At 35.2% G+C, this 13,693-nt stretch overlaps 2 protein-coding genes across 4 annotated transcripts; both read right to left on the bottom strand.

Annotated features, from left to right (window-relative positions):
• Positions 1-267: 267 nt before the first annotated feature.
• LOC110791827 (UPF0481 protein At3g47200) lies at positions 268-3,524 on the bottom strand. 3 transcript variants are annotated; one of them, XM_056838735.1, is made up of 3 exons: positions 3,390-3,524; positions 1,229-2,062; positions 268-856 (listed from the first exon to the last, which is right to left on the bottom strand). In XM_056838735.1, exons 2-3 carry the CDS (start codon positions 2,051-2,053, stop codon positions 350-352), a joined length of 1,332 nt encoding a protein of 443 aa, XP_056694713.1. In that variant the 5' UTR covers positions 2,054-2,062; positions 3,390-3,524; the 3' UTR covers positions 268-349. The 3 variants fall into 3 exon arrangements, with proteins under 3 accessions (XP_056694713.1, XP_021852275.2, XP_056694712.1); XM_021996583.2 differs by lacking the exon at positions 3,390-3,524 and adding an exon at positions 2,442-2,632; XM_056838734.1 differs by lacking the exon at positions 3,390-3,524 and adding an exon at positions 2,442-2,632 and having other exon boundaries at positions 1,229-2,059.
• On the bottom strand, positions 3,350-11,937 carry LOC110791847 (aldehyde dehydrogenase 22A1). Its single transcript, XM_021996604.2, has 14 exons — positions 11,557-11,937; positions 11,415-11,461; positions 10,744-10,839; positions 9,728-9,855; positions 8,521-8,643; positions 6,935-7,088; positions 6,446-6,549; positions 6,270-6,348; positions 5,586-5,681; positions 5,334-5,471; positions 4,866-5,081; positions 4,459-4,650; positions 4,053-4,196; positions 3,350-3,968 (listed from the first exon to the last, which is right to left on the bottom strand). The coding sequence occupies exons 1-14, from the start codon at positions 11,666-11,668 to the stop codon at positions 3,813-3,815; spliced, it is 1,785 nt and encodes a 594-aa protein (XP_021852296.2). The 5' UTR covers positions 11,669-11,937; the 3' UTR covers positions 3,350-3,812.
• Between the last annotated feature and the right edge of the window lie 1,756 nt (positions 11,938-13,693).

The raw sequence follows: 13,693 nt of genomic DNA, 5'->3' as shown, positions 1-13,693 counted from the left end.
TGATAGATAAACATTTTAAAGGGTTAAATGATCAATTTATACATTATTAGTGATTTTGAAGAAATAATTTTTATTCAAATGAAAAAATTTATCATTAAAAAATAGATAACTTTTACATATATAAATGTAACTTTTAACCATTTTGAATCAACTTTTATTTCAGTGTACAATATTTATTTTACACCCCTTATAAATAAGAATTTGTGGTACAAAATACATCTAACATTGAGGCACCATCTACTAAAATTTTACCTATGAATTTCCAAAAAAAAAAAAAAAAATTACTATATGCAATTTCCCCATATAATTTGTTTATAATACGTACAATTACTTTTATTCGACAAATTCTTTAATGGTGACGAGAAATAAAAAAATAAAGTACAGTAACCAAAATCCCAATAAGCACAACAACTAAAAATGAAACTCCCAACGTAGCTCTTGAAACACCACATTTAATAAGCTCATACTTGCGCTTCAATTTATAATACCAAACCTCCCACCTAGTTCTTCCATACCCCATAAGTTGCTCCCACATTCCCTCATAGTAGAACTTATCCAAGTCTACATTTCCACACAAATTCTTGAACAGATCAACTAGTTCTTCCCTTTTCCCTACACAGCTTATGAAAATACGCCGTCGAAAGAATAATCTCACATCTTTCTGTGAAACAATTAGGCCTTTCATTAAGAAGACATAGGAAGTAATATGCTTCATCTTCTCACTATGACAATGTTCCATTGCTATGAGGTTCAGAAATAAAGCTTCCATGTAACCATGAATGTGCAAACTTGGTATGAAAAGTACTCCATTTCCAAATTTTACATCCAGAATACTCTCTGCTTGTACTGCTTTCACCTAATCCAACTTAGGCACAAAATTCAATGTTAATAAGTTTATATTAAAAATGATTCACAATATAAAATGCCTTGATCCTGTATTTTGGATGAATAACATATACTACATCCGTTTTAAAATAATCTTTACACTTTGTTTTATTCTATTTTTTGATATGAAAATTTACTACACTACTTAACTCACAATATTTACAATTTTCCACTTACTTTCTCTTATTTTATTCATTTTATTCTTACACCCACCCACCTTTTTACACATTTCACCTACTTTATCCTATTTTATTATATTCAACAAACTTTTATGTTTTTGTCTTAATATTTGTGCAAATAGTAACTGTAAAAATCTTTATGAAACAGAGGTAGTAACTTTTACCTTGATTCCTATTTCTTGAAGTGTAGACGCGCTATGCAGTTTCCGGCCAGAGCCATTACCTCTACCCTTTGGGACTTTAGAAAAAGAAGGGAGGTAAGATTTCCATATCAAATCAAGCAAATGTAGGCTACCTTCAAAGCTATATTTTTCTTGTAACAATTGTACCTCTGTGGGTATCAGAAGTTTGAAAAACCGTAAACTGAGCTCAGAAAATGATCTATCAAATTCCTTATGAATAGGGACAAGGTTATAAATCTTTTGAAGGACAAAAAATGGGATTTGGTTCTCTAACAAGGTCAAGTCATTCCTCAGTATATGAAACTTTTCCGGTGATCTAAACAATGGATCATCCCTCCTCCTTAAGCCTTTGATAGTATACCTTAAGAAGAGTTCAATGATAAAACAAGCATCAAGAAGAATCATTCTTATGAACTCGTCGCTTTCTATAGAACAGTTTCCCTGGTAAGATGCTCTAATTTTGGGTTCCAACTCCTTTAAAACCTTAACACATGGATCTAAGATAGAGTGTGAGGTATGTTTTCGACTTAGGAGGGCATTCAGGTAATCCCACTTTCGATTTTCCATGTGTAGTAGATGGATTTTACCATGATGGTACGGACCAATTGAGACTGTCTTAGGGTAATAATATACATGTGCTCCTTGGCTAAAAAGCTGGTCAGGGACATGGAAGATACTACATGGAAAAGAAAGGGCCTCTAATTTCTCTCTTATGGAAATAGTTAGGTCTTCAGCTGGTTCTAACTCTGAGATTTCAAGCGCGATTTGACCTCCACTCTCTTGCTTCTTGGAATGATCTTCTTCCATGATCTCCTTCTAGCATCCATGAAAATAAATTATGAACAACAGATAATATATTGGTGTGTGTGTACAGTATACAAATACATGAGAAACTTCAAATTTATAACACTGATAAACTTAAAACATTAAGCATATCACGATCATAAAATAGACAGCCCTAAACCAATTCTCTGTTGGTTCAGTGGTGATTGAGGCTGAACTTGGTAGGGAGGACCCCGTGTTCAATCCCCCGCAACAACAATTGGGAGGGGACTGGAACCTATCCACTCAGAACTCGCCCCGAATCCGGATTAACCCTAACGGTGAACCGGGTAGTACACCAAAAAGAAAATAGACAACCCTGAAAAATGTAGCCTTGTTTAAAGCATTGTGTAAGTAAATCAAGCAAACTAACCTGGATATGTTGATCACCTTAGTTAACGAGACATGACAACGAAGTTTTACAAGCTTGAAAAAGACAGAAGACCATAGAAGTATATATGTTAGCATGCAAGAGGAACCTTAAGGTGACTTCTTTTCATAGGAAAGGGAAGAATATTTATTAAATCGAATATGTGAGAGAATGCTAGCAATCTTCAACGTAAGACATACATATATAGGCATATAGCTAGTCTGTATAAAGAGAGATTGCATACATGCTATTACTTGATACACAATCTAGGAACTAGTACCATTACATTAAAATCTTGACAGAATTTTCAGGAGTATAAGTTCTGAATTTACACCTTCGCCTTTATTTGTTAAAATTTCTTGCTTGAAATACAATCTAGGAACTAATACCATTACATCAAAAATTGGACAGTATTTTTCAGGTGTATTTAGTTTGTTGTACTACAATTTTGTTTCCGATAACTGATATCTGGACTGTCTACTGCAGTCTGCAGTTACCTGTAGGGGATGTAACTCTCGTCATTTGTCACCACTTCAGCATTGACGTTCACAACAAAAAGAAGAAGCTAGGTGTTCTCAGAGAGCCCTCTTATGTAAACTTAGCTAACTTGGCTAGTAAAACCGTTTTCTTAACTCTGCATGTGAATAGTCTTCTCGTACATAATTAAGCCTCACAGACCTTTGGAGAGTGACACAGCTACACCTATCATGAGCATAATATTTTTTTTTGTTTAAATTTGTAGTTCATATTTTAAATTTTATACCATCAAACAACAATCTCAGATTTTCCCACCGTCCACAAACACTGGTGTTATACGCAATATTCCACAAATATGTTATTACATCAAGCCAGATTCTCCCATAGTAAAATAACTAAAGAATTATGATGAAAAGTCAATTATTCAGAAGAAATGTTCATAATCATCATGAACATGCCATCTCTTATTCATACCTGATTACGATGGTAAACACGCGACTGCAGAAAATGATTCACAGGGAGATCACTCTTATCCCAAAACTATGAATTATGGTAACCTTCGGCTGTATATTGACCAAGAAAAACGTATTGACCAAGCAACTCAATGAAGCTTAGATCAATATTCAAAATCATCCAGTACACGAACAGGCGTGAGCTGTAAGATGTGTAAGTTGCAAAATTGCCAACATGGTCAGCCGATGACCACTTCTGAATGGTCATATATCTGAATTTTATAACCTACACATGCGTGCCATCAGCACATAAGCATCACCTATAATGTGAAAAAAATGGTGAATAAAAGTTGTACTATAGACCCTCTTCTTCTATACAATTGCGTAGTCAAAATTCAGATATTCTTCATTTCTGTCTGGATTTAAAAATCTGCAAATACATGGCTCAAGCATTCCTCCTGCTACTAACGGTAGGTGAGTTATGCTCTGTTAGGACCTTAATGACGTTAACCAATGCTCTCAAACGGTCCCATATGTTCAAACCATAGAGTGTTTCAACCAATGATTGCTGAAATTCAAAGGCATGATCTGCAACAGGATACTGCGTTGGAAGAGAGAAGTTAGTTGACAGTTAATAAGCAAGGCACCTGTTGAGAAAATGTATCACGGTCATAGAAAACCTTACCTGAATGGGTTTCGGTATTTTGGTCTTGATGTACGGCCACCATCTATCTTCAACCACTGATTTTATGAGACAGCAGGCCCTTAACCCCTCGATACCAGCAAATCTTCCAAAACCGCTGTCTTTTACACCGCCAAACGGTAGGGACTGAAAAGGACGTGGACGTCATGTAAGGAAAGTAAACAGTTTATAAGAAAAAGGATGCATTGACGTTAAGGTACTAGAAATGATGAATTAAAATGGCCTCTCATTAAACTATACAACATTGACACCAATAGAACTCATCGTATTTCTTAAGTATCACTCTGCTTTTACCAATATTCCGCGCCTTTTGAAATAAATGTTTTCCGATTTAAAAAGGAAATTTACATCATTAAACTAAAAATTATATACAAAATTAAAAAGGTACCTGACACATGTAATTGGATGCGAAGTCATTAATTGCAGCAATTCCACAGTGTAGCTCTGATGCAATCCGCCTGGCTCGTCTCTGGCTTCTAGAAAATACTGCACAGCCAAGCCCAAATCTTGAGTCATTGGCCAGCCTGATGGCTTCCTCGTCAGAGCTAAATTTCATGATGGGCATGATTGGTCCAAAAGCCTGGAAAACAGCAGATACTACACAATGAGCGAGTTGCCAAGTGATGACGACAATGTGGCAAACTAGTGGAGAACTAGCATAAAGTAATCCACTTTTCATAAAATTGTCAACATTTATACTCGCGCAATCAGACCTCACAACTAACTCGCATATATTATCACAGCTTATGCTGGTGAAGAAGTTCTAAAATATCATCCAGATCCATCAATAATTACCTCTTCATGCATAATGTGCATGGAGTGGTTCACATTAACCAACACAGTTGGTGGAAAAAACTGGTCAACAGCGTCAGTCCCCAAATTTCCGAAACGTCCACGGCCAGCAATCTCTGCTCCTTTGTCCAAGGCATCATTTACCAGGCTTTGAAGCTTTTCTGCATGGTCTTGCATACAAATGGCTCCCATGTCACATTTCCCTAAAAGAGGTGGGCCCTGCAGAAATCCAAATCAAACTTCAACAATGAGAACATCTATCAGAGTTGTAAAGCATTAAACCAAATGACCCATCTATCAGAGTTGCCGAATTAGAGCTACCATTTACAAAGGGCTCATGAAAAGTTATTTGAAAAAAAAACACACACACACACACAGGAATTTCTGACAGGCTAATCAATATACAGCATAACTGCAGGTTACAACTACACAAAATTAAAGCATCTTGGAGTTTCTATACTACAAACGCACCGCTGTAACAGACTTGACAATCTTGACCACTTGAGCGACAAAAGCATTGTAAATATCACGGTGAACATAAAACCTCTCAGCCCCTGCACAATTCTGTCCACTTGATTGAAGAGAAGCTCTAACAGCGATCTGTGCAACCTATATCATGGATGTAAACGCCCAGTCAATGAGCAAACCAATCATGTTGGAGTTCAAGGAAGATCAATTTGAAAAATGCTATAGGTCATAAGATACGAAAGAAAGATTGCTTACATGTTCGACATCTACATCTTCGCATACAATAAATGGGTCTTTCCCACCAAGCTCAAGTGTAACTGGTATAAGTGTCTCAGAAGCTTTTCTCATTATCTGGTTAGGAGGGAAAACACATCAACAAACTACAAAGCATTACAAGTAGAATAACATAAATTTTCTTCTCCACTAGAGTCCTTACAAGAGTCAGAGTAGAAGAAAGGCTCTAGTAATACACGGGTTCCATTTCATCCCTACCAATTATTTTCCCCTGGGCTGCTAGCAAGAACCAATTGGGAGGATTCGGGTAGCTCATTAGGATTCAACAAGCAGAGGTTATACACTCACTTAAAGCCAAAGAGGGAGAAAAGTGAAAACAAAGATTGCGAATCTTTTTTAAACATCTATGAGTCTATGACTTCAAAATCTTTAGCCTACAGAGCGATAGCCCGCCAATCCATTATGCTCAGCTAAGTGAAGTATATATAAATAAAAACCTGAACGAAACTTTAACAGAAGTTTATTCTTATTTCATAATCACACTAGATAATGACTATGTTGAAGTCATAGACAAATTTAGACAAATCAGAAGACATAAAACAGTTGTAGACAACAACTAGACAACAACTATCTTGCAGTGAAGAAAAGAAAGGAGAAGACGGGAAAAAAATCAATTAAAGAAGCATCGAGATGAACATAACATACCTTCTTACCCACAGCAGGTGAGCCCACAAAAATGATTTTATCTGCAGAAGATACCAATGCTTCCCCAGTCTCAGCAAACCTGCCACGGCAATACAATTAGAGATCTCAAATTATAAAAGACTAGATGATTTGAACAATCAGAAAGTTTGATGCAGAAGAGGAAGAAAAATTTATACCCTGTAATTACATCAACTAAATTATCAGGAGCTCCAACTGCGGCCAAGGCTGTTTGAATTATTCGGAAATAGAAACAACCAGACCAACTAGCATGCTCTGAAACCTAAATCAGAGAGGAAACTGCTGTCAGAAACATTAGGCCTGCACAGTGAGTGTCAAATTCAATGCTGCAAGAAATATCATATTCATGAGCAACATGCACACAGGAATCTGACAGCAATACGGACAATTAGAGGATACCAAAGCATCGGAACCAAAGAACCAAGAGTCTCTGTCATCGCAGCTGATTGAACTTTAGAATGAGAAGTTATATGCATCAACAGCAAAATATACTTTTGATGCCACCAAAAACCAAGCCAAGGCCCACTACTTAAAGCTAAGAGAAGCAGCAAAGGAGCGATTACATCTTAGCACATAGGAGGTAAGGCCGTAAGGATGTAAAATAGGTAAAAAGTTTGATTATATCTTACTGGACGTGAGTTACATACCTTGATAACAATACCATTTCCTGAGAAGACTGCAGCCAGCATTGGATTAAAAATATTATGAAACGGATAATTCCATGAGACGATAGCACCAATAACCCCTAGAGGATGAAATTCCACTTTGGATCTCTTGTGAAGCATTGACCTTCCAGAACTCCTGCAATCCAAGATAATTAAGGGCAATCTCAGAATAGTGAGCTATGGATATGTGTACCATATTTCAGAACTACGGATTTACAAGACTACAATCCAATCTATATGTATTCCTAATTGAAATATTTTGCTAAACACAACCATCATCTTAATGAGACAATTTTGGCCATTTGGGTTATCGTAAAGAGATTTTCAGGTGCTGGACACAGCAATAATACCAAGTATAAATTCTTGCATCAATACATGAACTTTGAAATCGAACACACGGAGTATAAGTTTTAACTTTTAAGATTATCTAATTGTCGATACAGGAGAGGTCAGCCATGCCACCTAGTGGATAAGACTGGTTGGTTTGGTTTGGCTTGGCTTGATTTACATGTTACTTGATTCGTCCCAAAATACTTGATGCATTTGACTTTTTAAGGTCAAAGTTTATAAATATTAACTTTTTAACTAGGAAATTTTGGTATTTACTACCTTAAAAGTACACCACTTTTGTATTAACTACCTTATGGAAAATTTATTTTAATTTACTACCTTAAATATGTTTTTGTTTTGGAACCACTACCACCACTTTACCGTTTTCTCATTTTCTCATTAAGACATCTCTTTCGTTTCTTAATCATTTTAAGTGATTCAAAGTTCATTCTTCTCCTTTTTCTACAAAGATTTCATACAGAACGACATTTCAAAATAACTCTTTTGATAATTCACAAATATTTTAAAAGTTCCCAAATACTTTTTAATTCGTTTAGGCTTGTACAAAATTTTAAAAGCACGGTCTCTATAGAGTTCTTACACATAAAGGAGGAGAATGGGTTTTGAATCACTTAAACGATTAAGAAACGAAAGAGATATCTTAATTTTAAAATGATAAAACCGTAAAGTGGTAGTTATTCCAAAACAATAAATAACAAAAAATTTCATAAACAATAAAATTTTCATAAGCTAGTAAATACAAAAGTGGTGTATTTTCAAGGTAGTAAATACCAAAAAAACCCTTTTAACTACTCCGTAATACACAATTAAAAAACATTATCAAGTTGGATTTTGTTAGATTTGTTTCGACGTGTATTTTTAAAATATGATTTTTTTTTTATTAATGCATAACCTCAAAGTACAACTAGTACTAGTGTATGTATGATGGGATAAAACTAAAGTTCAAACAATACTGAGAGACATGGCATGCCAGTAACCAACTAAAAAGTCAAACTTCAGTGACAAAAGGAACCCTCCTCCTCCCCCTCCACACACACACCCGCCCGCCCGCCCGCACTCATGCACGCACACACACACACAAAACAATGAAACTAAAAGAAACGAAAACCCTTATCATCTATCTAGAAAAGGACCAATGACGCTTTCACATATAAACATCCACACGATATTTTTCAGTTTATATAAACAAGGAAAAAGAACCATGATTGATGAAATACCTGTATTCAGGCTTCAACCACTTTTCCCCTTCTGATAGAAGCCAATGTATTTTTTCACAAGTTGTCATTATTTCGCCCAAGGAGGCATCAATCATTGTCTTTCCAGTATCACGAGAAGAGATCCTGCGATATTTAATCAGCGTAAAAATAACATCTCTAAGCATACGCTATCAAGTACCAAATGAATCCTCAGATACAAATCTGAAACTTATAACCAGCCAGATGAACAAATATTCACAAAATAACATGGATTGATTGAATTAAGTTTCCATTTTAAGTAACATAAAGGTTTTTAGTTAAATCCCGAAAAGGAACACATGAAGATTATTTGTAGACGAATGAAGTAGTATTTTTTAAACTTTCTTCTAGCTTTGACACAAGTTTCATATTTTTCAGACATAAGAGTGACTTCCACAATCTTGGCACAATAGTATCCTTGTGTTCTATACAACTAGTATTTATTCACGCGACGCGTGCGTGACAGTTTGTATCAAAAACTGGAAAGATGAGCAATTGCCTAGATAAAAGAAGATCGTATTTTTATTTTTTTTGAAATAATGATATTTTTTCAAAGATAGGTGATTTTTTTTTTTATATTTGCATTTACCAAATTTGACACGTTAGTAAGAGTAAATTTGAAATTTCAAAAGGGACACCAAGAAGTCAAGAGTTAGCTTATATAATAGAGATTACAAGGAATCCGCTGCAGATTCTTCCAAGAAAATGACAACACCTTTTATAACCAGATTATCACCTACAATTTGAATCACCTACAATTTGAAAACTGTAGACATTTTCTGATAATGATATGTTACACAAGTATCAGATAGCAAGAAGAGAGTGAGAAACACCTTTTTTCTTGTTATGCAACTTGAAACATAAGTACCTAACAGACCCATGATTAATGAAAGGAAAGTGGTAGCATCAAAGATTTTAATGCAGACAACACTGAACATCCACTTCTAAAATTGTCATATCAAAGTTATAATACAAAAAATATACACGTCTGAGAATACTTTACAACTTTTGGCAACATCCATAGAGACATAACATGATTATTAAGATCAGGATGCATGCACATGTGGATGCAGCTAAAGGGGAATGATCATACTCCTCATGAAACAAAAATTGCTTTTAATACGAACCAAATCATAGACCTAAACTGTAGCAAGAGTAAGAGAACAGGAAATGAGGAAGGAGATCCTACTCGCATATAAGATCTTGATGCTCAATTATGTACTTTAAAAGTATGCGTAAAAATTGCCGTCTTTGCTTGAAGGTACTTTTGGCCCAAATCTCCTGTGCCTTCCTTGCTTGTGCAACACGTTCTCGAACCTGATAACATTGGTGGAACATTTACGTAAAGGCTCTTTGGTAAACAGCACTAGGAAATTTTATATCCAGTCTCTGCTAAAATAATAGTCATTGACATCACATCTTGAGCAGAACAGACAAAACATATTATCTTATTGTCCTAAACTTTAGGTTAAATTTTCCTTCTCCTATTCCTTCTACAAAGTCCTCTATTTATATTAACAGGAGTACGACTCATCCATAGCAACCATATCTCTACAACACATAAAGAAAATTAAACCATGCCTATTTTCAGCAGGCTATTGATAGTTGTTAATCTCTCTTTTAGCTCTTTCACACAGTTGCACTCTGAACAAATAAACTAATACAACTATACAAGAACCTGTTTTCCTGAAAGTCAAATTATCAAAAACTTGCCAATTGGCTCCTTTTAGAAACGAGGGGGGGAAAGAAGAAACAGAGTTGGAACAAAAGATAGGAAACAGTAAGGGAAGTCATTGGAAAAAAAACACTTATCTTTCTCGATAACTCTTTGTTATTTACATCTTAAACAGGTTAAGTAAGTATACAATAAGCAAGAAAATAAAGCTCATTGGACTTATTACATAAGACGTACGAAATAATTTGTGCAAATCACAAAGTACTTCCATCTCCTAAACAAGAGCCTTCCAAAGAGACATTATGCTCTAGACAGATACCTCAAGATGACATTCATAAAACAGTTCTGAACAGTATCATATTAATCTCTCAGCCTGATAAACAAGCATGCCCTCAACATGGAGGCCAAGGACCCACATCGAAAATTGGGCGCCCATAGTTCAGTATCAAAAGGATAGCATAATCACCTGATGGAACTCATGCTGATTACATACATTGACCAGCTTAAAGTGACACAGAAGTAACACATACCTCATCTGGCTTCAAAGCCGGAAAGAATCCTAAGTATTTCATTGTTGCTGGTTCATAACATTGAACTTTGTCTGTCTGTCTTCCCCTTGTAGGTATCTGCTCAAATATCAGTAAAAATAGTAATCATACTTTGGAAAAATGCAATAGTTAAACTACAACACTTCAGCTCATCTAGTCCGGAAGAAACAAAAATTTGAATGAATGACCCTCTTTCTAATTCTGCAATATTACAGTTACAATAATAAATAGTTCACCCCATAGTATGTTTAGCATTGTTTCTATTTCTGCTATTGAGAATCAAACCTAATCACAACAAAGAATCAGGTTACCAGCAGAATCCGAACTAAAATTCGAGATGTGATGCTTCGAGCTGTTTTTCGTTCTTTAATCATATTTCAACTAGTTCTATATTCTTCACACTTCATTTGATCCAAATATCAATTCACTCTCTCACCTTGTGACTATCTAAAGTCAACCAAACTAAGATACTATTCCTAATTCCTAAAACTTCCGCATATCACCAAAAAAATAAAAATAAAGCATAGCTCATTCACATTTCCGAAATAGAGACCACATTTCATCAATTCAACTTCAAAATTGAGGAACACCTAGCTAAATTAGGATTAATTGCAAAAACTAAAGCGATTAAATTCGATTCAATTGAAACTCACATAGATAAAACTGTTCTCCTTAGTCTGATTCCCGTCTTCCTCCACAACTGCAATTACAGCAACAATAAGAAAAAAAACAACATATACGGAATCAAAATCTTCAATTTCAAATGCGAAAATAAAAAAGGGAGAGAGAAATTACCGTCGGAGACATCAACGTCAATAGAAGGGACATTAGGAGGGATGAGCATGAGAAGAAATCTGCAGATGGCGTAAGCAAATCCAAGCACCAGCAATGGCCACCAGAACGCCATAGCTGCTGCGAATGCGATGATCTGATTCGACTACAACTTCAGTGGAAATGACAGGATTCCAAATTGGAAACCTAATGTTACGAAGAAGGAGAAGCAAAAGATCACTGGCTTTTGATGCGAATGAGTTTGTTCTTCAACGATACGAGTATATGACAAACATGCTTCGGACTTTGGAGTAATACTGTAATACCGTTGTGTGTCTTAGGAGTGAGAAATGTTGGTGGCAGGCAGAAGCCCCTCACATGGTCACATTCACAAGTCACAAATATTGCTCCATTTTTTATTTTTGTGTGGCAATGTTAATAAACACTAAGTAGCCAAAAAACAAAAACAAAAATCCATTACCAACCTTACAATTTTTTTTTTATTTTTTTTTTTAAGTAAAGGTGTAGTGAGCAACCTTACAAGTTTATAACTACGGTAATGAGAACATTTACAAAACTAATATTAATAACTACACAAACTTTTCAGAAAGGCCGATCTACGATAATTTATTGTGTGGCGGTCTAAAAGAGGAAGGTTATCCGCACATGTTCTATTCTTTTAGTTACCCTTATTGATGTTATAAGTTTTCTTTATTGTAGTTATAAATTACCTTATTTTCAAGGCTTTTAGCTCAAATGGTAGAGCAATGTACAATATTATACATGGTGTGGGATCAAGCTCCACGTAACCTACTACCTATATTACACTTATGTATTGGTGTATATTTTCATTGTTAGTGTTGTATTGGCCATAGTTATAACTTGTAACAAGCATATCACTTTTTATCATGGTCACTTCATTGTTTATTGTTAGGGTCGCATTTTTCAATGGTTAGGGTCACATTTATCCTTGAGTAAGGTAACTTTAGTCCTCGAATAAGGTCACTTATATCTTTGGACTTGTTCACTTTTATATTGGGATGTACAGTAAAAATGTAAAATACCGTAGATCGGGGGCACACAAAAATTTTTGTAATAACTAAGAACAGCGATTAGCTCGTAAACAGAAAGAAAATACGAGTACCATTTTACAATTTTACTAATACTTCGTAGTAAAGATGTCACTAGGCAGGACTGAACGACACCACACGGTCCAACACGAAAAGAAACCTATCACGGGCCTCACGACACGGGCATGAAACCATGGCCTTGCTCAATCTCATTCCACATTTTTTAATAAAAAGCACAACAAGCCACAACACTACATGACCTAGCACGACGACAAGTTAAATTGAGTGAAATTGATCTTAGACACTAAGTGAGGGCACGTGGTGTTGGTCCACAGTTTTGAAATTTCAGCACGACACAAAATGAGCTTGTAGTAGACCGGGCCGATTCAGGCTTAAGGTACATCCTACAACCATCTTTAATTTTATTTATTTATTTAAACCTTCTTTATGTTATGGTACTACATAAGTCAAATACGACTTATAGGGCCATACCATAGCATTAGTGATAAAGTCGTAAAGGTGGCTACTAGCTAGTGTAATACATGTAAATGACTCGATTTTTATTAAATTACTCCGTATATGAGTAAAATTGATGTAACTCTCATACTAAACCAACTTATGAATTCGACTCGAGTTGCATTAATAGACCATGCAACCTATTTATTACCATCTATCTATACTAATATATTAAAAGGTGTTTATAAGAACGTATATGTGCCACGTAGATCCCTCCTTATTATGCCACATCACCACTACTAAGTATGATGACATGTAGTTGACAACCAAAAAGCGAGTGGCAAGGATTAAACACTAGACCTCTTGAATTAAAAGTTACCATTTTTACCATCTTAGCTAGCCACAATAATGTTATATTTTTCTATTTAAATAACAAATACAACCTTTTAAAAATGAATAATAATGAATAAAAGGGAAAAAAATCCAAAAGGAAATTAATTACTTAACTTATAAATGTACAATTCTTCTCTTCTCAACTTAAGCTTGAAAACTAAAAATAAAACTTAGGGTAATGGAGTGTAATTATGAGTGCGGAAGAGGAAAACATTGACAAGAGTATAATAATCAACTAATCA

Source organism: Spinacia oleracea, chromosome 3 (genome assembly GCF_020520425.1).
Source record: "Spinacia oleracea cultivar Varoflay chromosome 3, BTI_SOV_V1, whole genome shotgun sequence".
NCBI lineage: Eukaryota > Viridiplantae > Streptophyta > Magnoliopsida > Caryophyllales > Amaranthaceae > Spinacia > Spinacia oleracea.
The sequence above is the reverse complement of the archived record's forward strand: the minus strand, read 5'-3'. Positions and strand labels throughout refer to the sequence as shown.

Excerpts from the sequence above, each read along its gene's own strand:
- LOC110791827 (XM_056838735.1), bottom strand. The coding sequence starts at position 2,053 with ATGGAAGAAGATCATTCCAAGAAGCAAGAGAGTGGAGGTCAAATCGCG. Across the intron at positions 857-1,228 it reads TTCAAGAAATAGGAATCAAG|GTGAAAGCAGTACAAGCAGA; the intron begins GTAAAAGTTACT and ends AAGTTGGATTAG.
- LOC110791847 (XM_021996604.2), bottom strand. The coding sequence starts at position 11,668 with ATGGCGTTCTGGTGGCCATTGCTGGTGCTTGGATTTGCTTACGCCATC. Across the intron at positions 7,089-8,520 it reads TGGTTGAAGCCTGAATACAG|GAGTTCTGGAAGGTCAATGC; the intron begins GTATTTCATCAA and ends CTTGGATTGCAG. Across the intron at positions 4,197-4,458 it reads CATCCAATTACATGTGTCAG|TCCCTACCGTTTGGCGGTGT; the intron begins GTACCTTTTTAA and ends CGTCCTTTTCAG.